Raw genomic sequence first — 26,168 nt, 5'->3', positions numbered from 1 at the left:
TTCTGCGTCTCTATTGGTGAGGCGGCCGACCGGAGGCTATGGTCATTGGATGGTTGTTGCCTGTTGTGGTGGCAACCCCCGAACACGTTGGTGGACACCAACAGTGAAGGATGTCGTCAAACTGAAGGAGTCCTATTGGACATTTATGGCTTGTGGGACGCCGAGGCAGTTGATAGGTACCGCCTGGCCTGGCGGCTGCAGCTTTTGTGGTCGCTGAGGCAAAAACCCAGGTGTGGGAGGAGTTCAGTGAGGCCATGCAGAATGACTTTAAGACAGCTTCAAGGAAGTTCTGGTCCATCGTCTCAGGAGGGGAAAGCTGTGGACTGTCAACACTGTGTATAGTGAGGATGGGCCACTGCTAACTTCAACTCGTGACATGGTGAGCAGGTGGGGAGAATATTTCGAAGACCTCCTCAATTCCACTGACACGCCTTGCCATGAGGAAGCAGAGTCTGGGTTCTCTGAGGTGGGCTCTTGTATCTCAGGTGTTGAGGTCACCGACGTGGTTAAAAAAGCTCCTCGGTGTCAGGGCCCTGAGGGTGGATGAGATTCGCCCGCAGTTCCTAAAGGCTCTGGATGTTGTGGGGCCATCTTGGTTGACACGCCTGTGCAACAACGCGGGGACAGTGCCTCTGGATTGACAGATTGGGGTGGTGGTCCCGTTTTTAAGAAAGGGGACTGAAAGGTATGTTCTAACTAAAGGGGGATCACACTACTTAGCCTCCCTGGTAAGGTCTATTCAGGGATGCTGGAGAGGAGGGTCCGTCATAAAGTTGAATCTCAGATTCAGCAGGAGCAATGTGGTTTTTGTCCTGGCAATAGAACAGTGTACCAGCTCTAGACCCTCGGCAGGATCCTCGCAGGTGCAAGGGAGTTCTCCCAACCAGTCCACTTGTTTTGTGAACTTGGAGAAGGCGTTCTATCGTGTCCCTCGGGGAGTCCTGTGGGTGTTTGAGAGTATGTGGTATCAAACCCCGATACAGGCTGTTCGGTCCCTGTAGAACTAGTGGCAGAGTTTGGTCTGTATTTCCGGCACTATGTTGGATTAGTTTCCGGTGAGTGTTGGAGTCTGCCAAGGGTGTCGTTTGTCACTGATTCTGTTCATAATTTTTATGGACAATTTTTTTTTGACACAGGCAACGCATAGACTAAGTCCGGTTGGGTGGCCCCAGCATTGCATCTCTGCTCTTTGCAGATGATGTGTTTCTGTTGGCTTCATGAAGCCGTGATCTCCAATGCTCACTGAAGCGGTTTGCAGCCGAGTGTGAAGTGGCTTGGATGAGAATCAGCGCCTCCAAATCTGAGACGGTGGTCTTCAGTTGGAAAAGAGCGGCATGCCCTCTCCAGGTCCAGATTAAAAATGTGTCATGCTAAAGTATGCAAATTTCCTTGACATAGATCAACATTGATTTTAATTGTATTCTCCAGCTAAACTCTTTGCAGATCTTGGCCATGCCTTATCAATACCTGCTGCATCAAAAAATGTGTAAATGAATTTTGTATGAAAGGAAACTTTTGTTTTAAGATTGTTTTGAAATGTAGATGTCATGAATGTCCAGATCAAATGTACTCTAAATACAGCATTTAGATCAAACAATGTTTAACAGTATCCGATCCACTACACCTTAAGGGCACATTGTTTGAAATGTTTGTTAAATCTTGCAACCCTTTACATCAATAACCAGTGCCTTTGTTTTTCTGTTTTCATTTTTTCAATTGTATACATCTAACATATACTTAAATTAACTTTGCAACCATTTTTGTAATATGAACAGTTTCCCTCATACTCTAACTTTGTTGACAGGGTTATATGATGCATGCCAGATTTCAAAAAGGATTTTATTACTCCCCTACAGGACAGTTGCTGACCGCCTCATAGATGATGTACAGCATATTACTAATGGCTCTTCAGCATTATTATGCATTCTGCATGAATGTTTCGTGTCTCTGGTTACTTAATTTTGTCCTCATTTTGCTCTCTAATGACATGAAAAAAATTCTCTACCAAAAACTTCATTGTTTGAGACCCTTTTTATAATAGTGGTTTATAGCATGTTTCATGTTCTGTTAATGTAATTGTCTACTTTTGTTGTGACTTCAGGTATTTCTTTCCCCCTCTGGATCCTCCCAGAGCTGGAACTGGGCATGGTCACCTGCTTCCTCCCCCTTCACTCATAGAGCACTGTGATGCTGAGCATAGTCAGCCTCAACAACAGTCCATTTCATGCAGACTTTCCTCAAGATCGCTGGTGTCCTTATCAGAGTCTGACAGGCAATAATACTGCATATCTATAACATATACAAATGAGGAAAGATGTGGTTGGGCTGCTTATCTTTTTTAAATGTATGTATATTTTCACATTTTTTTTGGATAGAAATAACCCCGTTGTCATCTTGTGTCCAATAGCCATACTAAAGGTACCAGCAATGCTGCATCAAAGTCAAAGCATAGGTAGTTGCAGTTTAAACGTCTACAATTGCCTATTTTCTGGAACACAAGATGTTGCCATAGAGTCTTTGAAGATGACTGGCCAAGTGGTCTTAAAGGAAGACTCTCCCCAAAATTCATATGTACAATAAACCCTCCAATGTGAAGTAATGTTATTATTACATATATTTTGGACATTAATTGAAAATAAAAATTGAAAATAAAGAACATATTTGAAATCCAAGCAAAATCTGGATATGTGCCAGCTTTCAGAGCCAAACCGAAAGAAACATCCTTGACCCCGCCCCTGACGTCGCCGATGCTTAGCGTTACAGACCATTCTTTCTAACTAAGTCAAGATGCCGACTTGTTCTGCACCAAAACTGAGAAAACGCAACCAAATTAGGACGCATTTAATCATTACTGGTTATTACCCGCTAAGTTATAGCCTGTCGTGCTGGTACGGTAAAGCAACAACATAGTTATGAGGTTGGCGCAGCTGTCCAATACTGGACCTCCGAGTGTAGAGTTTGCATGTTTTCCCCGTGTCTGCGTTTGTGTAACCTGGTTACTGCCCGTTGACAGCTCTATCCCAGCAGGCTCCAGCACACCTTCGACCATCGTGCGGCTAAGAAAATGGATGGATATATACGTGTAACACTTCCCTGTTACTATTTACGTCGATCCGTGCGTGCAACAGAACACCCCACCCCACCCCCTCGCCGGTGGATGCGAGAAGCTTTGCTGCATGAAAAGTACAATTTGGTGTTAAAAAAAAAAGTCCAGCCACCTGATATATATTCTCTACATCTAAACCAACTCCTCAGAAAAGCATCAAATCTCTGCGGTCCATTTCATGGGACTGTTATTGTTCGTCGTCAGCGCCATGTCCTTCCCAACATGTCGAATTCCGTGTGTGTTCTGGCTCAAACGCTTGAATTTTGCACATTATTATTTTTTTTTTTCCTCAATGGTCTGTATAGTAATAACACGGAGCATCAACTTGCTTTGATACTCGCTTTGCTGGCTCTCAGAACACAACACTTCACGGTTACTATTTACAGCAACCCCCCCTCCCCCCTCCAGGCGGGTTTATTGGAATGTCTGAGCGAGAGAGGAATTTCGATAATACTTTTCCAATTTAGAGATGTTTCTCATTGAAATCTGCGGATCACTCTGGCATAAAAGAAACAGTGAACCCTCATCTACTAACTTTTAATATGTGCTCCCATTCCTATTAGTTTTGACAAAGTCTTCCTTTAATTTAAGTAGGTGCTCACACATGTGCACAAATACTGCAGAGGTCATTGACCTTTTTGAGGCTGAGGGCTACTTCGTGAGAACTGATTGTATGAAGGGCTACATGACTTGTTTGTAGCAAACGTCACAGTTCATTATAAATACATAAAATATTTTCGTTTTAATTTTTTGTATGATGTGATATTACAGGTATTTTAAACATTTAAATAACATAAGCAAGTCAGATTAAAAATTTAAAGCTGTGGTATTTTTAGAACATGCCTCACGGGCCCCTTAAATTGTCCTCGCGAGGTACCATGCGCCCGCGGGCACCACGTTGTTGACCCATGGTCTACTGGTTTGCACCAAAATTCAAACATTAAAAAAACGCCACAAATGAGACGACATTATTATTCGCTGCAAACTCTGAGAAACAAGACAGATTTACAAATATCTCTGTTAAAGCTTTTTTTTTTTTTTTTTTAAGTAGATGCATCTAAACGTAATGGACCGACGTATGCAGTTTTTCTGACAAACTCAGCAAGCATTAAATCTGCATCCTGGTGATATAGAGATAAGAAAACTCAAGAAATTCAGGGCAACACAAAAGTGCTATTAATGAGCTTCACAAGTAGAAGTTGTTTAAAAAACAAATACTGTTAATTCAAGTTAATTCTGCCTTTATATTTCAGTTAGATTTTTTTTATTTCAGTCTCACCATTTCATCTTTATTTTTAATTGAATACACTACAAAGACTAAATGTTTAAACTGAAACTTTGGTAATTTTGAGTTAAGTACAAAAAAAAGGACATTTAAAACGAATGTATATATGTACACATACATATGCATGCGTTCATACTTGTTAAAGCCTTTGATTCATAACACAAACAATAATACATTAAAGTTAGTTTTCCAATACTCTAAACATTCAAAATAAATGTACACATACAGATTCCCTGTCTCTAATGCGATTGTCACGTCCCATCGGAACAAGAGTAGGACCCAAATGCAGGACTCGGAAGATGCAAGGTAGTTCAAGGAGACAGGTTTATTATATGCAGAGGTAGGGGATCGAGCAGGCAGTCCGGTGCAGCAGCGGTAGTTGGGACGTCGGGCGAAGAGAGCAGGCAGGCAGGAGTCGGTACACAGGAGAACAAATAAAAGCAGGCAGAAGTAACGAAGGAGTCAGGCTTACAAGGTTGCTCGGAGAACGGTCGGTACACACAGGTTCAATCAGGGATACCAGAGCACACGAACGGGACATGAAGATCAACGAACTGGCGCCGGCCAGTTGTCATCGCGGTCATATAAATCCACAGCAAAATCAGGCTGCATGAGGCACAGGTGTGGACCTCCCAATCAGCGCACCTGCGCGGGCACCCGCAAAGCTCGTGCTGGAGCGGCAGGATCATGACAGTACCCCCCCTCCCCCCCTCAAAGGCACGGCTCCCAGACGTGCCTAAACGAAAAAATCAGAATAATTAACACAGGCAGGGGTGGGCGGAAGGGGGGTCCGGAGGAGGGCACGCGCCCCCCCCCCCCGAACCCCAGTCTGGTGGCCATCCAGGCCACCAAACAAGGCTTCCGAGTGGACAGGTCAGGAGGACGACCCGGACGCCAAGGGGCGATTCGGGCGGACGACCTCTGTGAGGAACCAAACGACGAAGCAGGAAACAGAACGAGGCAGGCCACCGCTCCGGACGAGAACCTCCCACGCCGTGGTTGCAAGACGACCAGGGATTGGTCGCCTCTGAGGCTTGTTCAGTAGGCAGCCGTGGATTGGTCACCAACGAGGCCAGGTCATGAAGAGGCTGGGGGCCATCTGGAGCGAATAGGATGATGGAGAGAAGGACCAGAGCCATGACCACCATCCCGAAGTCTCTCCAGCTCCAGGGTGGCTCCACAGAACTCCCCAGCTCCTCCTGGACAGCAACGTGAGACGGCGGCGACACCATCGCCTCCTCCTGGACAGCAACGTGAGAAGGCGGCACCAGTACCACCTCCTCCTGGACAGGAATGTGAGAAGGCAGCGTCAGTGTCACCGTCGCCACCTCCTGGACGGGAACGTATGGGCGTGCCCGTCGCCGACAGAGCAGGAACGGGGAGCGACCGCAGGCCGGTCACCGACAGAGCAGGAACGGGGAGCATCCGCGGCCCGGTCGCCACTGGAACTCCAGAGCACGGGCGAGAAGCGGCTGTGGAGATGTCGCCACCTCCTGGACAGCAACGTGAGGCGGCATCGGGTCGGTCCCCACTGCCACGTGAGCTTGCAGTGCATCCGTTGAAACAGCAACGTGGGCGTGACGCGGTGGCGAATCAGTTTCCAGGGCAACGTGAACGAGAGTCGGCAGAGAGTCAGTCGAAACTGACACGTGGGCGTGTCTCGGGAGCGGGTCAATTCCAACTGCCGCGTGAACTCTGCTCGGAACAGCCAAAACCTCGACGTGGGAATGGCGAGGAGGCGGGTCAGTTTCCACAGCTACATGCGCTTGGCGAGGAGGCGGATCAGTTTCCACAGCTACATGCAGTTGGCGAGGTGGCGAGTCCGTTCCCACTGCGACGTGCACTTGGCGAGGTGGAGAGTCCGTTCCCACTGCGACGTGCACTTGGCGAGGTGGAGAGTCCGTTCCCACTGCGACGTGTACTTGGCGAGGTGGAGAGTCCGTTCCCACTGCGACGTGCACTTGGCGAGGTGGAGAGTCCGTTCCCACTGCAGCGTGCACTTGGCGAGGGGGCGGGTCGGTTTCCACGGCAACGTGAACGAGAGTAGGCAGAGAGTCAGTCGAAACTGACACGTGGGCGTGTCTCGGGAGCGGGTCAGTTCCAACTGCCATGTGAACCTGCGTCAGCAGCGAGTCCGTCGCCATTGCGACGTCAGCATAGCTCGGCTGGTTCGCCAATCCTTGCCGGACCTGGGCCGTGAGAGCCGCCAATTCCGCTCTATCTCTGCCCGCATTTCGCGGCGGAACGCCTCGTGATTTGGCGGCTCCTCCTCCATCCTGGCTGGAGGCTTCGGCACCAGCTGCAGGTCTGCGGGTTTCGCCGTTGCCGGCGAGGAGTGGGAGGACGGTGTCTTAGTTGCCGCGCAGCGGGAGGCACAAGGGAGCACCCGGCCCGGGGCGTCTCCTCTGGCCGCCACGCGGAGGTCCCTGGTAGATGGCCAAGCGGGTTCCCTCAAACGGATTGGTGTATTTGTATCCACCGGGCGAAGAAGTTTGGGTGCTGGGAACGCGGGGAGGTGGAGCGAACTGACTGGGATGAAAAGCCGGGCAAAGAGATTCAAAATCCAAGTCATCGGAGTCGTACTCAGGCAGCCGGTCATACAAATCATGCTCCTCCTCATATTCCGAAAAGTCAGTGTCCAGAAGAATATGAGGAGCCGGACGGGTCGTGTTCGGGACGTATTCATACCTCGCTGGCGGAGCATAAGACACGGAAGCGGGGGACGTCAAGGAGCCTACCCGGATCAGACAGGCTTGGTCCTCCACCAGACGGTCTACCTTGCGTCGGTCCCGGCGACGCCGGGTCCTTCCTGCTGGGTCCTGTTGTGGCCAGTTCGTTCTGTCACGTCTCATCGGAATGAGAGTAGGACCCAAATGCAGGACTCGGACGATGCAAGGTAGTTCAAGGAGAAACGTTTATTATATGCCGGGGTCGGGGATCGAGCAGGCAGTCCGGTGCAGCAGCGGTAGTTGGGACGTCGGGCGAAGAGAGCAGGTGAGCGGGCAGGCAGGAGTCGGTACACAGGAGAACAATCAAAGCAGGCAGAAGTAACGAAGGAGTCAGTCTTACGAGGTTGGTCGGAGAACGGACGAAGGTCGGTACACACAGGTTCAATCAAGGATACCGGAGCACACGAACGGGACATGAAGATCATACGAACTGGCGCCGGCCAGTTGTCATCGCGGTCATATAAATCCACAGCATAATCAGGCTGCATGAGGCGCAGGTGTGCACCTGCTAATCAGCGCACCGGCGCACAGCTCGCGCTGGAGCGGCAGGATCATGACAATTATGAAATTCTTTTTTTTTTTAATTTCATGATGATAGTATGCCTGATTACAACTGCACTCTCGCAACCCTTGTGGGGATAAGCGGCTCAGAAAAAGAATGGATGATGTTGATAGTGATAATGCTTTAAATGTATATAGCATTTCTCATCAATCAGACACTTTCAACAATTCAGAAGATAGTAACAGTAAAGTGAGTGAGGAGGAATCCCGGGTAGCGGATGCTGGTGTAAGCGATACTGTGCACTGAAATGCAGAAAAATCACACTGGCTGGCGATTGCTTCGCGATTGCTTAATCTCCCGTCTTTCCTACTTTAAAATAAACAATAATGCATATAGTGCTTCAGTGAACCTGAACCTCGGGGATGGCTCATTAATGGAATGAGGAAGCACTAAAATTATTTTATGAAAAAGAATGAACAATTTGTGAACATACTCTATCTTAGTAACGAACTGATTCTAGTGATTCAGTCCACTCAAAAGAACTGTTGCGCCCATCATTACCAATTGAAAGAAGCTCATTTATACCCAATCATGGCACTCACCTGTGGGATGCTCCAAACAGGTGCTTGATGAGCATTCCTCAACTTTTTCTATTTTTGCCACCAGTCTCAGCTTTTTGGGAGGTTGTCATAGCCCTAAAATTCAAAGTTCATGATTATTTGCTAAAAACAAACTTTGAACATTGAATATTTTGTCTTTGTAGTGTAATTATTTAATTATAGGTTTTAGGTGATTTGCAAATCATTGTATTCTTTTTGTATTTGTTTAACACAATGTCCTGACTTCATTGTAATTGGAGTTGTACCTTGTTTAAAAGATATATCGTCCCTATAATTCAAATGTATTTCCTTCTTGTTTTTTTTTCAAGAAGTCTGCCTTTTCCAACTCCAAAAAACCCACCTTTGTATTTACTTCATTTAGAAATTGTGCTTTTTTTAAATTTCATGTTTATGATTGTCATGCATGTTCATGTTTCATATCTATCAGCTGTTTTCATGTTTTCAACAGTGCAAAAGGGCTTTTGTACTACAAGGCTCTTTTTGTGGGAAACTAATTTCAGTTGCTAAAGAATGTCAAAAATGCTAGTTGCAATTTAATGGCTACCTAAGTTATATTTGGGTTTCCTGAGGCAAAGCCACGTGGGAACCACTAAGTGGCTGAAAGTTTGAATATGAAACTTACATCTACAGTAGTCAATAACATTTTCCCCCGACATTTTTCTGGTTGATGTGGGGATTTAATGATTGTGCAATTGTGAATCATGCAAAGAGCAACAAAACTGGAGAGTGTGAGCTGAGCGAGAGAAAGAGATTGGGTGCATGGATTATTCTGATTATTACAAATTTGTTGCAGTTGTTTGTGTACACTGTGTTGTTAAATTATGTGCACAAAGCTGTGCTTACCAAGTAAATTGCAACATTTTCAGACTCCGACTGCAATTCATTGATCAAGAAACACATTGTTATAGTTCGTGGACTCGCCTCCACCCCAACACCACTCCCCGAAATAGCTTTGCCCACCCCTTGGGAAAAATTCTAGCTCTGCCACTGGCAGAGATGTGACTGACCGTTGTCTCTTGGTGTTTCTGTCATCAACCGCTGTTGATACGCTTGGCCAACCTGTTCGATTTCTGTTGCTCACGACAACATACTTATTCAGGACATGACAAACTCAACTTTTGCTCTTCTTTCACCTTCAAAATTTTGTTTTTTTCCTGTAGAAAGCGCTGTGGTTTTCATGTTTGCTAAACAGCAAATGCAGTTTCCATAGGTAATAAACAAACAAACAAACAATGGAGTTGATCTCTTGTTCTTTCATTTAGCTAAAATCATCCATCCACCAATCCATTTCCTGAACCACTTATCCTCACAAGGTTCACAAGAGTGCTGGGGGCTATCCCAGCTATCTTCGGGCAGGAGGTCAGGTACACCCTGAACTAGTTGCCAGACAATTGTAGGGCACATAGAAACAACCATTCACACACAATCACATCTAAGGGCAATTTAGAGTCCCTAATTAATGCATGTTGTTGGGATGTAGACAGTCTAACGGTTAAGAGTGTCTACACCCCAACAACTGGGATGACTCAGTCCAACTTGTCACTCCACTGTGCCACCCTAGTTAAAATAATTTCAAATATTATTATCCAACATCAAAATAGTGGCAATTGAAAATGCTGAGTGGCAAGTAACTGGGAAAGGGGCAGAGTGGTTAGTGAGCAAAAGTTAATTTGAAGCTCTGCATGTATCACGTGCTATTTGTAGACTGTGTAATGAACTTTTGTCCAAAGACACCAACCATCAAGAAAACAAGATTTTAGTTGTTTCAAATAATCATGTAATCAATCCTAGCTAAAATTGTTAGCTAGCATCAACAGAAACTCAGCTATCTGTGTTCCGAGTTGGTGACGTGACATTTCATATACAATGAACACATAAAAAAAAACCCTGTAGTATATTTCAGTTTTTTTACAGCTCAAATTTTTTTTATCCTTAACTTGATACTTTACAGTGTTGATAAAAAATATTTTTACTTTATACTGTATACAGTACGATGACATGGGTTCACAGTTCTGAGTACCGTGGTAAAAATCCCAGCCTCATCTGTGTGTAGTTTGCATGTTCTCCCCGTGCCTGTGTGGGTCTTCTCCGGGCACTTCGGTTTCCTCCTACATCCCAAAAACATGCATTAATTGCAGACTAAATTGCCCCGAGCTATGATTGTGAGGGCAACTGTTGTCTGTCTCCATGTATCTTCCGAATGGCTGACAACCAGTTCTGGGTTCATTCCGCCTCCTTCCTGGTGACAGCTGGGTTAGGCTCCAGCACTTCAGTGATCCACAGTATATACTGTGTGTGTGCAATTATAAAAAAAAAACTATCTAGAGACAAATGCTTGTGTAGCGCCTCTCTAGTATAAAATACTTCGACGAGGTAGCCGCCTGAGTTCTTTTCTTTCTCCAAAGTACGAAACTAATAAATTAACTCAACATTAATTACTCTAAAGGTCTATTACAGTTTTACTCTTTAAATCAAAGTCAAATAAACAATGTCAATTTAACAGGTACACAATGCACACATGCTCAGGGCCAAAATAAATATGAATATAGAATATAGCCGGCGAGCGCCCTTGTCCTCTCCTTCGTGGTCCAGTACACAGGCCTGGCTAGCAAGCGCCCAAGCCAAGTCCCATGCATGCCCCTGTGGTAGCGGCTAACTCCACCACGTTACGGTTTGATTTGAGTAGTCCCCTCAAACGACACACTATCCCAGTTGAACTTTCAACAGTCCTTGTCGAACATGTCAATCAACTTTTGACAAATGTCCACCATTCACTTTCTTTGTCCTTTTGTTGCCCTCCAACAACCACTCCTCCTTCTGGCCTTTTTCTCTCTCTTTCCCTGCTCTCCTCAACACGTCACATCCTGTCCTTCTTAAACAAAGGTTTCAACAATGAAATGGAAAACAAAAGTATTTCTTTTTCACAAATGAATCAAACACATTTAAATACAAATCCCTCCAAAAGAAAATACAGTCAGCACACACAGTTTAACATATATTCCACCACATTGCATAAAGAAAACCTATAACCGAATTGCTACTCTATTATACTGAAATTTTACCTGTACCAACTTTTAACCGGGTTACACTTGCATCATATTTACTGGCTTGTAACATTGCAAAGGCCAAAAAGCCATAAAATGAAGAGTAATTTATTTAAAAAATGATGTCGCCGCAATCTTGTGTCTTGAAAACAAAAATCTTAAACAAATGGTATCAGACCTTCAACTGTCCCGCCAAACTAAACTGAATATCGGACATTAGCATGGCTACTGAGTCACAGTTGCACTCAGACCTCCAATCATGTGAGTATTTTAGTGTGGCATTAGATAAGAGTTGTTACATAAAAGACAAGACTTGGTTGAACTGTTCTGTATGACGAAAAGATCACAATTTTAGTTTTGGAAAATTACTGGCCTGTGGACCTACAAGAGCGGAGGTAGAAGCACGCGGGTGGATTATATTTTGTGCAGACGATGTAATCTGAAGGAGATTACTGACTATAAAGTAATGGTAGGGGAGAGTGTAGCTCGACAGCATAGGATGGTGGTGTGTAGGATGACTCTGGTGGTGGGTAGGAAGATTAAGAAGACAAAGGTAGAGCAGAGAACCATGTGGTGGAAGCTGAGAAAGGAAGAATGTTGTGCGGCCTTTCGCAAAGAGGTAAGACAGGCTCTCGATGGACAGCAGAAGCTCCCGGAAGACTGGACTACGACAGCCAAGGTAATCAGAGAGACAGGCAGGAGAGTACTTAGTGTGTCTTTTGGTAGGAAAGGGGAGAAGGAGACTTGATGGTGGAATCCCAAAATACAGGGAGTCATACAAGAAAGAGATTAGCGAAGAAGAAGTGGGGCACTGAGAGGACTGAGGAGAGGCAAAAGGAGTACATCGAGATGCGACGTCGGGCAAAAGTAGAGGTGGAAAAGGCTAAACAAGAGGCATATGAAGACATGTACACCAGGTTGGACACGAAAGAAGGAGAAAATGATCTCTACAGGTTGGCCAGACAGAGGGATAGAGATGGGAAGGATGTGCAGCAGATAAGGGTGATTAAGAATAGAGATGGAAATTTGTTGACTGGTGCCAGTAGTGTGCTAAATAGAGGAAGAGTTGAAGAGGCAAGTGTGAAGGACCAGGAAGTGGCAATAACTAGTAAGGGGGAAGTTAAAAAGCACTACAAAGGATGATAAATGGAATGGCAGTTGGTCCTGATGACATACTGGTGGAGGTATGGAAGCAATTTGGAGAGATGGCTGTGGAGTTTTTGACCAACTTATTCAACAGAATACTAGCGGGCGAAAAGATGCCTGAAGAATGGAGGAAAAGTGTTCTAGTTCCCATGTTTAAGAACAAAGGGGATTTTCAGAGCTGTGGGAATTATAGAGGAATAAAGTTGATGAGCCACACAATGAAGTTATGGGAAAGAGTCGTGAAGGCTAGACTCAGGACAGAATAAGTATCTGCGAGCAACAGTATGGTTTCGTGCCTAGAAAGAGTACCACAGATGAATTATTTGCCTTGAGGATGCTAGTGGAAAAGTACAGAGAAGGTCAGAAGGAGCTACATCGTGTCTTTGTGGATCTAGAGAAAGCCAATAACAGAGTACCAAGAGAGGAACTGTGGTACTACATGCGTAAGTCTGGTGTGGCAGAGAAGTATGTTAAAATAGTACAGCACATGTATGATGGCACCAGAACAATGGTGAGGTGTGCCTTAGGTGTGACAGAAGAATTTAAGGTGTAGGTGGGACTGCATCAGGGATCAGCTCTGAGCCCTTTCCTGTTTGCAGTGGTAATGGATAGGCTGACAGATGAGGTTAGACTGGAATCCCCTTGGACCATGATGTTCGCAGATGATATTGTCATATGCAGTGAAAGCAGGGAGCATGCAGAGGAACAATTGGAAAGATGGAGACATGCACTGGAAAGGAGAGGAATGAAGATTAGCAGAAGTAAATCAGAATATATGTGTGTGAATGAGAAAGGTGGAGGGGCAAGAGTGAGGCTACAGGGAGAAGAGAGCGAGGGTGGACGACTTCAAATATTTAGGGTCAACATTCCAAAACAATGGTGAGTGTGCTAAGGAAGTGAAGAAACGGGTCCAAGCAGGTTGGAACAGCTGGCGAAAGGTGTCTCGTGTGTTATGTGACAGAAGAGTCTCTGCTAGGATTAGGGGCAAAGTTTACAAAACAGTGATGAGGCCGGCCATGATGTACGATTTAGAGATGGTGGCACTGAAGAAACAACAGGAAGCAGAACTGGAGGTGGCAGAAATGAAGATGTTGAGGTTCTCGCTCAGAGTGAGCAGGTTGGATAGGATAGAAATGAGCTCATTAGAGGGACAGCCAAAGTTGGATGTTTTGGAGACAAGGTTAAAGAGAGCAGAGTTCAATGGTTTGGACATGTTCAGAGGCGAGCATGAGTATATTGGTGGAAGGGTGTTGAGGATGGAGCTGCCAGGCAAAAGAGCGAGAGGAAGACCAAAGAGAAGGTTTATCGATGTGGACAGTGTTGGAATGGTTAAGGGACATTGATGCGGAGAATTGATGCCCTTAGTAATTCATACAGAGGTAATGATGCTGCAATGATGTCATTTATATCTTGTTAAAGATCAGAGGTTTCCGTAAACATCCATTCACATTGCTCTGATGTCATCTCCTATGTGCCTTAATTGTCGTGATGTATTTTACATACCTCACACTGTCCAAAAATGGCATTGCTGCTCGGAAACACCATTTTTCAGTATTCAGCCACAATTAATGAATGGTTGAATTTATACTGTACTTGGAGTTGGTAATATCAAGTAATTAATTGTAAAAGCAAAAGTTCAAGTACATTAATACAACTGTTTAAGTTTGAATGTGTTTGTGTAAATTTCCACTGAATGCCACCTAAATTGTTAAGTTTATTTGCTTGATGTTGTAGTACTGTTTGGTGTCATTAAAGCAGGGGAACCGTCATACATGGAACGTGTGATACCAATTACAGTAGGCCCACTAACTGTTGCAGTCGGAAATCAGACTGGCGACTGGAACATTCATCATCCATGCAACATTGAGAATGAGTCATACTTTGACAGGTATGTTTCAAGCGTTTGGAAAATGTGAAACATAAACATAGAATTCAATATCATTCAAGAATCCTGCTGTTTATATTAACCTCATATGAGGAAGTACTTCCATATCTATGCAGACTAATGCATCATGCAGATCATTTTGCTTGAACAAACATTTTTTTTATGGAGAGATACTTTTTCATTCCTTTCCTGCCGGGCTACAGTATATGAGACAGGGAGGAAATGTGTTGCTGATCACTATGCAAGCAGCTGTCTCAAGTCTTTCTTGCATCTGTTTAGCACAGCAAATGATGTAGTGCAGTACACTACATAGTTGAGACAAAACGTGTTTTTTTTTGGGGGGGGGGCAACTAATTAACAACATTTCCGGTCAATATCCAATCATAGGATGGCCAGAACTTAAGTCCCACCCACATGTCATTACGTTGTGGCGGGCTTCCTGTTGAGTTCAGGCGCTGCTTTCTTTCAGCTCTTCAATTTATTTTGTTTCGTCTAACCAAGAAACTGTTTAGTAGATGTCAAAGTCTTTCATTTTATAGCGCACGTCGTTCCTGCTCGAATATTCAAACATAGGAGGCTCAGGTCGAGCGTCCGAATTCTGTTACGGTGCTGAAAGAAGTGAGTGTGACTCCCAACTAATGTTCTGTTGTTTACACTGGACGTTGAGCGATGTCATCTTGTTGATTGGCGCGATTGAAAGAAGCAGTTGAGTTTAAAACTATCGTAGTAAGTAGTTCCTGTTTTTTTTTTTTTTTTTAAAAGCTCAAGTACATTTGTTTTTAGCCATGAGCTTCCGTTCAAGCTTAGCTCATTACTGAAATTCCATTTGGATTGCTAAATTTGGGCACATTGCACAGTAGGGAGCTATGCGAATAAATATTATTTGGCTCATGGTTTTATTTATTTGTTTTAGTATTCGATGGTTTGGTAAGTTTGTGTCAACGCAGATGTTTTGGCCTTATATTAACGTCCCCAGCTTTTGTTTTTATTACATGTGGTCTTGGTGAATTGATGGTTGTTCTTTATTTAAATTCACCTCGTCTGCTTTTGGTTTTCTTGTTATCCCAGATGGTGTTGATTTGAGGTGTCCTGTAGCAGAATTTGACAACGACCCTGCACTGTCAAACAAATGGCAGAGAGTTTTTACAAATTACAAGATGAACCCCTTCCTAGCTTCCTCATCCATTCTTTGGACAACACCAATGGCCGTTCTACCCTTGGCAATGTAACACTGGGTTCAGGCCCAGGACTGCCGGTGGCTGCTTCTACAGTGGCTAAAATTAGACCTCTGTCTGAGAACAGGTGGGAGCATGCTTCTCCTTGTGGCCTATGCAACCTTTAACTGGATCATCATCAGAATCATATGCTGGTGTATTATTCAAAATGTGTCTCCAATTTAAGGCTTGTGCAAATTATTCATACAGAAACGTGTAAAAGCAAACCAGTCAGCAAGTAATCATTTTTGCTCAGCAAGTTTACTTTTTTATTTTTAAATTTAATTGTCTAAATTGTTTCTAATCCACATTTGTCTGGAAGTGTGCTGAGTTTGAGATGTGTAATATTCACCTTCTGAGATTTATTGTACATTTTTATAGTTAAAACTATTTGCGCATCTGGAATTTTGTACTAATGTCATGAAGTTAGTGTGTTCTCATGTTTTCCAGAAACTGTGTTGATGTGTCATATCTGGAGGAAAAGGAGCAGCAGCATGCAAACTCCCAATCATCTGAAGACAAGCAGGCCAAGTTTGCACTCAGCTTCAAAGACGACCTGTGAGTAAAATCCTGAACAACTTCAGGCAGAAGCTTATCTGCCAATCTTTTTTCCACTGTTGTTGTCCTGCTTAAAAATAAAAACATTTTGAGATATGCTTGTCTGCTTCCTGACCACAGTTGAGTGGCCCTTGAGCAAGGCACCACCCTCTGTTACTCAACTTATTGGTGCAACACAATTTGGATGTCAAGTCACTGACTTTTTTTTTTTTTTTTGCATGCCTTAGACAAAACAGCAGTGTTTGTTTAAAAAAAAAAAAAAATAAAAAAAAATTATATATATGAAACAAAAGTAATTCTTTTTTTTTTTTTTTTATTTTATTTTATTTTATTTTTTTCCTTTCCCAAGTAGTAAGCATGCATGGTCATGGGGTCTGCTGTGCTACTCAGTGATTTCATAGTTTAGCATAAATCAACAAAAAATAACTTTTTTTTTCTTCTGATGTTATAATAGTGTTCTTGTATTCATTTATTAGGTTTGTTTTAGAGAGTCCTCGACTTTGTATCTGCTGCAAACGCTATTCAAGAAAGTACACTTTTTGTTTTTAAGTATTTTTCCTACATGCAAAACTTTTCCCTCACCACTCTCACTTGCATTTCTGCTTCGTTATCTGCATTTAAAATTCCTGCTTTACTTGCGTGTGTGTGTGGGGGGGGGGGAGTGTGTATCCACAAATGTGTATATTTAATGTATTGAATTATCTCTTACTATTTATTTAGGGACAATGCAGATGACTTCATTGCAGCACATCGTTTATCAGAAATGCTGATTAAGATTAACATGGATGAAAGTGCATTCAGAAACCATGGGTCCCCACTGGGTCGTCTTCCAAGTCAGATGTGTTCAATGCAGGGCAGGCATACAGAACATTCTACAGGTAACAAGTTCAAGTAACTTTGCCAAATCAGTTATACATACATGACACACAACATACATGATATAACATTCCTCTCAGACTGGGCGGTGGTGTAATAGACTTAACAGTTAAAAATAAAGGAATGAATAAATAAACTCCTGTCTAAAATGCATACATTGATCCTTATACTATAGAAAATATAACCAATATGGTCAATCTGGCTAAGATGACAACTGCAAGTTTTCATTTTTATGATCATTGCATATAAACACAACAAAATTGCACATGCCCCCTCCACATAAAAACCACAACAGCATTCAATCATGGGCAACCATAGGAAACACAGAATATAATGCAATTCATATATACAGTATACAGAAAATGTCTGGTATTGACATTATGAGCACCAATCTACATGATTATTATGGACAGTATATTATAAACATTTTTCAATACTGCAGCAGAATAATTAGTTTAGTAATGTACACAGTGCTGCTAGGGCAAAGTGAATACAGTGCTTAATAAAGTGTGGTTTGTGCATGAGCTTAAAGTGCTACTGACATCCAGATATACATTTTTAAAATAGATATTGTGATGGGGGGAAAAAAAAGTACGTATAATATTATTCACTTCAATGTCTACAAAAAAAAATGAGCGGAGAGCGTGTCATTTATGCGCAAAGTTGCGGAAGTCTCACTCAACTTCCAAGTGGCAGCCATATTGCCTGGAACGTCATTTACCGATGTTACACTGGAATAGTCTCCATTGAGAAGATGCTTTGCCAACTGCTATGGCAGATGAACAAGAGAGATTTTTGGATTTTTCTGACGCCCCTATTTTTTTTTTTAAGAGAACATCTCTGAAGCAAGTGAAGTGACCTGGGCCATATAAGACAATATGCGGATCACTTTTAACTGACAGATTCCCCTGACGAGGAGGACAAGGAACCTGATCAAATATTCAAAATGACTTATGTAGCGTACTCAGGAGGACCCATACTGGGCGAAGTAACTACCTCAGGGGTGCCCAGACACTGGTGGCTGTTGGGGTGGGGTGGGGGGAAGAGCTCCTTTCTCCTCCTTGCCAGCGGTTTGACCGCACGACCCAGCCGGCCTCCCGGCCCGACCCACCTCTGCGTCGGGTGAGAGGGTGGCTAACTGCGGCGACCAGCGATATGACATAGATCTTTTGTCACGTTCTGAGAGAAGGATTACGTTGTCCGACGCGGACGGCTCTTTTTATTCATCCTGCTGCTAATGGACAAGTACACGGACACTACTGATATAACATGGATCTTTTCTTAGGTTTTGAGAGAAGAGGCAAAAATACTTATACGACAACATCATGATGTGGTGAAAAAACGAAAGGGTCCATTCTGGCTGCCTTTTTTTTTTTTTTTTTTTTTTAAAGTTAAAATCATACTAAAAAATCACGCTTTACGTGTCAGTAGCCCTTTTGAATTTATGGTCTACAGCAGTGTTTTTCAGCCGGTGTGCTGCGAGATATTGTCAAGTGTGCCGTGGGAAATTATCCAATTTGTGTGGCTGTGTAGTCTATCGCCTGGCAGAGTAATCATGTAGTACATTTCTATACCAGTAGATAGCTGGAGCAGGTGGCTAATTGCCTTGTATTTGGAGACAAGCGAATCAGTGAGGCATGGCAGCAGCAACGGGTAAATAGCAGGATGACGGTGAAAGTGATGGACGTGTTTTTGAAGAGGGAAAATGCTGACTCCGAACTGGCCCCTGGACAAAATCTGGACGCAGATGAAGGCCCGAGTATGAGTGGCAATTTAGAGTGTCCAATTAATGTTGCATGTTTTTGGGATGTGGGAGGAAAACGGAGTGCTCGGAGGAAACCCACACAGATATGGGAGAGAACATGCAAACTCCGCACAGGCGGGCCATGGATTGAACCCGGGTCCTCAGAACTGTGAGGTCAACTCTTTACAGCTCTTCCACCGTGCTGCCGACCAGGCAGATATTTTTCATCTGAATGAACTGATCACATGAATGCAAGGCCAAAATGAAAACCTGCTTACAAGTGGAGATAAAATAAATTGATTCCGTTCAAAGGTGCGACTCTGGCAGTAACGTGGAAAGTGGCAATCTTAAATGTTCCCACTCGCCAATAATTGACAAGATGTTAATACTGCTACACTGTGTGAGATAATAGTTAAAGGGGAAGTCTGGTTGTTTGAATTAACAACGTATCAGATTGGTCATGTCATATGTAGTGTACCTTGAAAATTTGAAGTTAATCTGTCGTTGTTTAATGGTGTTTTGAGCAGATTTTTTTTAGCATTTACGAATTTCCATGTGGGCCGCCATTTTGGCGAGTGACATGGAACCTGCTTAAAGCTGGCACCACTGTTTCCATGGTGACTGTTGGTCATTATACTAAGATGTCAAAATCATGCATGGCACGGAAGGTTCCACTGCTTAAACCAGCACTTATTAAGGCCTGTCTTAAGTTTGCCATTGACCATTTGGATGATACAGAGGAGTCATGAGAGAAAAGTTTGTGGTCAGATGAGACCAAAATGGAACTTTTTGGTCATAATTTCACTAACTGTGTTTGGAGGAAGACGAATGATTAGTTCCATCCCAAGAACATCATCCCTACTGTGAAGCATGGAGATGGTAGCATCATGCTTTGGGGGTGTTTTTCTCCTCATGGGACAGGACGACTGTGCTGTACGATTAAGGAAAGGATCACCGTGGCCATGTATTGTGAGATTTTTGGGCAACAGCCAACCTCTTTCCCTCAGTCAGAGCATTGATGATGGGTCGTGGCTGGGTCTTTCAACATGACAATGATCCGAAGCACACAGCCAGGAGTGGCTCCGTAAGAAGCATATCAAGGTTCAGTCGTGGCCTAGCTAGCCTCCAGACATAAAGCCAATAGACGATCTTTGGAGGGAGCTGAAACTCCGTGTTTCTCAGCTCAGCCCAGAAACGTGTCTGATCTAGAGAAGATCTGTGTGGAGGAGTGGGGCAAAATCCCTCCTACAATGTGTGCAATTCTGGTGAACAACTACAGGAAACGTTTAACCTCTGTAATTGCAAACAAAGGCTACTGTACCAAATATTAACATTGGTTTTCTCAGATGTTAAAATATTTGGACCTGTATCATGCAAATAGTTATAAAAAATCATACATTATAATTTCTGGATTTTTCTTTTTAGATTACCTCTCTCACAGTGGACATGCACCTACGAGCAAAATTTCAGACCCCTCCATGATTTTTAAGTGGGAGAACTTGCAATATAGCAGGGTGTTCAAATACTTATTTTCTTCACTGTATTCCTCTGTCTTCCCGATCAATGATACTGCTATTTCTTCATTGGATACGGATAAATCCGAGAAATCAGTGCTGGCCATAATTGTGTTACAACGTAAGTCAGCCTTTGGGCACGTAATAAGTCACATTCGCAAACGTAGGTCACGTGACTTGCCAAAATGTTGGCGCCTATGAAAATTCCGTAATTGGCAATGAAAAACTTTTCCAAACACCATTAAATGATTTCGGCTTAACCTAAAATTTTCAAGGTAAGTGCATTAGACGTCCTATCATACATTAATTCAAATGACCTGACTTCCCCTGAAACATTTTCAAACTTTGAAGGAGAAGATGTAATTTTATTTCTCTTAAGCCTCCTTGGGGTGCCTTGGTTAGGGACCTATCCAGATCAACATCAGCTGTTGGAAAGAACATGACTTTACAGGAGCAGGAGGAACTAACTGAACTGAGACGAGATTGTGGTATCAAGCTAAGATTTGCTGATCTACAATGGGATAGTTTTTGGTTGGCATCTGCAAAGGTGTTCCTCATATTGGCCAACAAAGCCCCTTTGACATTGCTCTCGTTTTCCACAACATACCTGTGTGAGGTGAGCTTTTCAAGCCTGAGTGCTTTAAAAACTAAAAAAAGAGATTAAGCGCTGTGGAGGAAGAGCTTCATGTGTGTCTTTCATCAATTCCTGACACGATATTAGCTCTTTGTTCATCCAAACAGGCCCATTTTTAATACTGAGTGAGTATAAATATGAAAGATTCTAAAAGTTGTTTCTTTGTTCATTTGATTCCTATTCAAGATGTTATGTGATTCTTCAATGTTAAAAACGCTTGTATTAACAATTTAACACTTTTATTGTTAATACAAGCTTTATTGTCACATTTTCAGCTGGTGGTGTGCTGTGGGATTTTTTTCAATGAAACCTGTGCCTTGGCTCAAAGGTTTGAAAAAGACTGGTCTAGAGTCAATGGTGGTGAGTGGTAAGGAAGGATAATAATGATGGAGACAAGATAAAAAAAGAAATTGAGCATCTTGACTACCTGGTGGAAGAAACTCTTTGAGCCTGCTGCTTTTGGCCCAAAGGCTCTGCAGTCTCCTCCCTGTTGGGTCACCAGTGAACCTGGTGGCCTTGTGGGTGAGGTAGGTGTGATAATTGTCGAGAGAGAGAGACAGGTGGTGGCGTAGGTCCCATACCGCATGGTGGTGATTCTGCACAGGATGCTCTCGATCCTTCCTCTGGAAAAGGAGATCTTGATGGGGGACATGGGTTCTCGCTCTCTTCAGTTTCTGTAAGATGTCGAGCCACTGTTTGAGGCTTTTTAGGATTTGATGTCCTCCTTGACTAGCCACTCAAAGCACTCCATAGTAATGGGAGTGAGTGCAAGTGGGGGGTGGGGTGGGGTGGGTGGGGGAATCATTATAGCAGAAGGTAGGACGCGGATCGACGATGGCAGCAGCACCTGGTCTGAGAGAGGCAGAGAGATCTCTGCTTCGATGGTGTTGTCTGCCTCAAAGCAAGCAAGCAAAGAAGTCATTGAGCTTATCCGGCAGAGAAATTGAGTTATCCCAGGTCTGTGGGGGGGCCTGCAGTCCGTAATGGTCTGGACACCACGCTACGGTTTCCTGGTGCCTCTGCTGTCGCTAAAGAAGTCGGGGTCAGAGTCCGGGAGTGCTGCCTTTGTTTCTCTGATGCCACGAGGGAGCTTGGCTCTAGCTATCTCTGTTTATTCCCCCCCCCCCCACATATTGCCACATTGTTATTCATCCAAGACACACATGCTGTATTTGCATGATATTTTTGCAATGGTCATAATTTTTTGTGACAACTGAAACTGTGATAAATTTGTGTTCAAGTAGACTGCTAACATGCATTGACGTGAGTTTGCCTTCTTTGTCTGATCTTTCAACAGGTCTAACATTTTCTCAGTTTGGACACAAGGATCATATGGAAAAAAAGGTATTTTTTCGAATGTACTAAAATGTTGAGTGAAAGTAGCTAACATTGCAGAGATTCATTTCCCATCGATTCAAATACAAAGCTGGAGCTATTCTAACTCGTGACTAACTTAACATTTCATTTAAAGCTATCGCTGCACATATTGATGGACATGACTTGGGTGACTGCAAGTTCATTGGATGGTTGTGGAGTATAACAACATGGCTTAATGTTTTCAAATACTGGTAATATTCTCACTATTATGCAACAGGTCTCAACCCTGCAAGCTACTGGTGAGACCAATATTGTGCCAAGTGAAGCAGTGGACCGTGACCATTTTAGTGTCAATTCCAGTTTTTTGGAAAATGAAAAGCTCATGTCTGTGGACAGCATGACCAGTGACATTACAGGTATGATTAACGTTGATGTAGTTTCTTGTTTTTTTGTTTTTTAATGGCTGCAATCGAAACATCTATAATCCCAGCACCCTCATATTGTATTCGTACTGAAGGAGATTTCGTCTACTTTTTTAAATGATTTGTATTATTATAATTTTGTATGGTTTGTATACATTACATTTTACATTGTGATAATGTTGAGACGACAGACTGGACTTAACTTAAATGTTTGTCTAAAGAAGCTCTGCTTTTGACTTGTCAGTTTCTTACACTTTGAACGTTTTTTTTAACCTTAGCTTTAGATGCTTTTACTAAACAATGAATATTTTCAAGCCTTCTTATGGCCTTTTCTACAAGGTTTATGACTCATGCTGAGGGAAGCTCTAACCTGGAGGTCAACATACATTATGAACAGAGAGACCTTTGGATGCTTACTGCACATACTGTCCCGTGTTTGTAAAAATTTGTTACTGTTGAGAGTTGTACCAGTGCAGACAAGCAATATATGGTGGATATAAAAAGTGTTAACAACCCCTGTTCAAATTTCCGAGTTTTTGTTGGGGGGGGGAAAAAAGTAACTATTTCAAATACTTTTCCACCAATAATTGTACAACTTGGTTGGGGGTCAAAAATGAAGTCTATTAGAGAGAGGAAGTAAAAATATTTAGTGAGATAATGTTGTTGCAAAAGTGTGCATATCATTATATCACTGGGGATGTAACTGTATTCTGAAGAAGATTTTCAGTCAGATACAGATGGTGTTGATTTTGGCCAACAAGTCATGCACATTTCTGGGTTTAACCTCAAATCTATGTATGATTTGTAATGTGTAAATGTATCAAATGAATCCACAGATGATGAAATTGATTTGAACAACTTGGCTGATGATGAGTTGGAGCTGTACTTCAGAAAACTGGTGCCTTCTGCAATGCAGAGGGGAACAGTGAAGGGCCAAGAACTCCCTGCCACAGTAAGATTTAAACATGGTTGTGGTTCCAGTTTTCATACAATAGTGTACACCACTACAAAGTAATTGTCGACTTTACTTTTATAAATGATCCCAAAGTTTATTTGGTCTCTGTTAGGTGCTTCCTCTGACATCTAATGACCGATCCAATTCAAGTTCCATAGATCCTGAACAGTATGGACACCAGATCATTGGTGACTATAATCAGGTGAGTGTACATGTGCAGTTGGCTCTTGAAAATGTTCTCAATGTTATTTCTCCCTCCATCCATTTTTTGGGTTGCGCGTAAGGTTTTTGTTTCACTCACCCAATTGACTTGAGAGTTGAATTCACTGAAGCTCCACCCAGTGGAGGCTGAGTTACAGAGTACGTCAGACGCTACACATTGTGAAATCCTCCTTTGCTCAATGAAATCTTATTCAAGTGTTGCACTGAGTTGAGTGGTCATTCAGTTAAACCAAGTATAGTTTTGTTTGCTGCCACCATTGGGCACAAGAATTCCTTTGCGCACGTTCTTCATTGGGTTTTGCCACTTCTTTGTGGTGGGTGAACTTGTAGATATTGAAACTGGAACCAACATTTTTTTCAATTTGACTGATTCCCGGAGAACAGGCATGTTACACTCTCATCCAATCGCTTCTCGAGGTGAGGTACACCCTGAAGTGGTGGCCGGCCAATCGAAGGGCACACATAAACAACCATTCACACTCATGTATAGAGCTCCTTCACGTGATGTCACCATTGTCACAGATGGCCAGTCAAAAAGAGCTGCTCAACAATGGGGGACATTTAACCGGAGCAGAATATACACAATGCCCGAGACTTGTTGTGCTGTTGGTTGTTAAAACAGACGAGACAGATATTCATAGAGATCATTCTATGGAATACCAACTGAAAAGACGAGAAAAGATTGATGGATTTTGGCAATTAAAGTGATGGATGTTGCCCAACCAAATACACACGACTGTGTAGCGATCGCTTTATTTCAGGTAGGAATTCTTCTCAATCTCAAAGTCCTAAGAAATATTTCTAATTCCAAGTTGGCTCATTTGAGAACAATGCGTATTCAAAAAAAAAAAAAAGACAATACATGTTGCGGCCAACCTCTGCCGGCAGTTTTTTTTTTTTTTTTTTAAATATGCATTGTTCTCAAATGAGTCCAATGCGTATGCTATGCTACGGAGGAGCCGACTTGCTTGTAGCAGCTTGGCCAGACAGAGGGATAGAGATGGGAAGAATGGATGGCAAGTAAAGGTGATTAAGGATAGCAATTGAAATATGTTGACTGGTGCCAGTAGTGTGCTAAGTAGATGGAAGGAGTACTTTGAGAAGTTAATGAATGAAGAGAATGGGAGAGTAGAAGAGGCAAGCGTGAATGACCGGAAAGTGGCAATGATCAGTAACAGGGAAGTTCCAAAGGCACTGAACAGAATGGGGAAAAATGGGAACACAGTTGGTCCCTTTGACATACCAGTGGAGGTATGGAAGCAATTTGGTGAGGTTTTTGACCAACGTATTCAGTAGAATACAAGTGGGAGAGAAGATGCCAGAAGAATGGAGGAAAAGTGTGCTAGTCCCCATTTTTAGGAACAAAGGTGATCTTTAGGAACGTGGAAACTACAGAGGAATAAAGATTATGCGCCAGACAATTAAGTTAGGGAAAGAGTAGTGGAGGCAAGACTCGGGACAGAAGTAAGTATCTGCGAGCAACAGTAAGATTTAGGTTTCATGCCTAGAAAGAGTACCACAGGTGCATTATTTGCCTTGAAGGTGCTCGTGGAAAAGTACAGAGAAGGTTAGAAGGAGCTACACTGTTTTTTTTTTTTTTTTAGACCTAGAGAAAGCTCATGACAGAGTACCAAGAGAGGAACTGTGGCACTGCATGCGCAAATCTGGTGTGGCGGAGAAATATGTTAGAATAGTACAGAACATGTATGAGGGCAGCAGAACAACTGTGAGATGCGCTGTAGGTGTGTCAGAAGAATTTAAGGTGGCGGTGGGACTTCATCAGGGATTGGTGCTGAGCCCCTTCCTGTTTGCGGTAGTAATGGATAGGCTGACAGGTGGGGTTAGACTGGAATCCCCTTGGACCATGATGTTCACAGATATTATATGTAGTGAAAGCAGGGAGCAGGTGGAGGAACAATTAGAAAGATGGAGGTATGTACTGGAAAGGAGAGGAATGAAGATTAACTGAAGTAAAACAGTATATGTGCGTGAATGAGAGGGGCGGAGGAGGACGAGTGAAGCTCCAAGTAGAAGAGATAGCGAGCGTGGATGACTTCAAATACTTGGTCAACAATACAAAGCAATGGTGAGTGTGGTATGAAAGTGAAGAAACGGGTACAATTGGGATGGAACAGTTGGCGGAGGTGGCTGGTGTTCTATGTGAAAGAAGAGTCTCTGCAAGGATCAAGGGCAAAGTTTCTAAAACAGTGGTGATGATGTACGGATTAGAGATGGTGTCTCTGAAGAAATGACAGGGAGCAGAAGGTGAGGGAGCAGAAATGAAGATGTTGAGGTTCTCGCTTGGAGTGAGCAGGTTGGATAGGATTAGAAATGAGCTCATTAGAGGGACAGCCAAAGTTGGATGTTTTGGAGACAAGGTTAGAGAGAGCAGACT

At 43.2% G+C, this 26,168-nt stretch overlaps 3 protein-coding genes across 8 annotated transcripts in view; 2 read left to right on the top strand and 1 right to left on the bottom strand.

Annotated features, from left to right (window-relative positions):
- Positions 1-2,409, top strand: part of seh1l (SEH1-like (S. cerevisiae)) — a 28,139-nt gene extending 25,730 nt beyond the window's left edge. Inside the window, exon 9 of the mRNA XM_061818965.1 lies at positions 2,102-2,409. Coding sequence (XP_061674949.1) covers positions 2,102-2,279 — 178 coding nt within the window. The 3' untranslated portion in view covers positions 2,280-2,409. The remainder of the gene's footprint in view (positions 1-2,101) is intronic.
- Positions 2,410-5,278: 2,869 nt separating this feature from the next.
- LOC133500925 (BUD13 homolog) lies at positions 5,279-9,442 on the bottom strand. The gene is made up of 2 exons (XM_061820211.1): positions 5,720-9,442; positions 5,279-5,629 (listed from the first exon to the last, which is right to left on the bottom strand). Exon 1 carries the CDS (start codon positions 6,533-6,535, stop codon positions 5,789-5,791), a length of 747 nt encoding a protein of 248 aa, XP_061676195.1. The 5' UTR covers positions 6,536-9,442; the 3' UTR covers positions 5,279-5,629; positions 5,720-5,788.
- A 5,285-nt stretch (positions 9,443-14,727) lies between these two features.
- Positions 14,728-26,168, top strand: part of cep192 (centrosomal protein 192) — a 122,370-nt gene continuing 110,929 nt past the window's right edge. For all 6 annotated transcript variants that reach the window (XR_009794871.1, XR_009794870.1, XM_061818970.1 and 3 more), the window contains exons 1-8: positions 14,728-14,935; positions 15,386-15,619; positions 15,982-16,089; positions 16,810-16,967; positions 22,155-22,201; positions 22,452-22,590; positions 23,433-23,548; positions 23,664-23,753. Coding sequence is in view for 4 of the 6 variants with exons in the window: in XM_061818970.1 (XP_061674954.1) it covers positions 15,447-15,619; positions 15,982-16,089; positions 16,810-16,967; positions 22,155-22,201; positions 22,452-22,590; positions 23,433-23,548; positions 23,664-23,753 (831 nt within the window). In the remaining 2 variants the exon portion in view is untranslated. The remainder of the gene's footprint in view (positions 14,936-15,385; positions 15,620-15,981; positions 16,090-16,809; positions 16,968-22,154; positions 22,202-22,451; positions 22,591-23,432; positions 23,549-23,663; positions 23,754-26,168) is intronic.

Source organism: Syngnathoides biaculeatus, chromosome 5, assembly GCF_019802595.1.
Source record: "Syngnathoides biaculeatus isolate LvHL_M chromosome 5, ASM1980259v1, whole genome shotgun sequence".
Lineage (NCBI taxonomy): Eukaryota > Metazoa > Chordata > Actinopteri > Syngnathiformes > Syngnathidae > Syngnathoides > Syngnathoides biaculeatus.
This window is presented reverse-complemented; position numbering and strand designations above follow the sequence as displayed.

Coding starts and splice junctions, on each gene's coding strand:
- LOC133500925 (XM_061820211.1), bottom strand. CDS start 6,535: ATGGCGACGGACTCGCTGCTGACGCAGGTTCACATGGCAGTTGGAACT.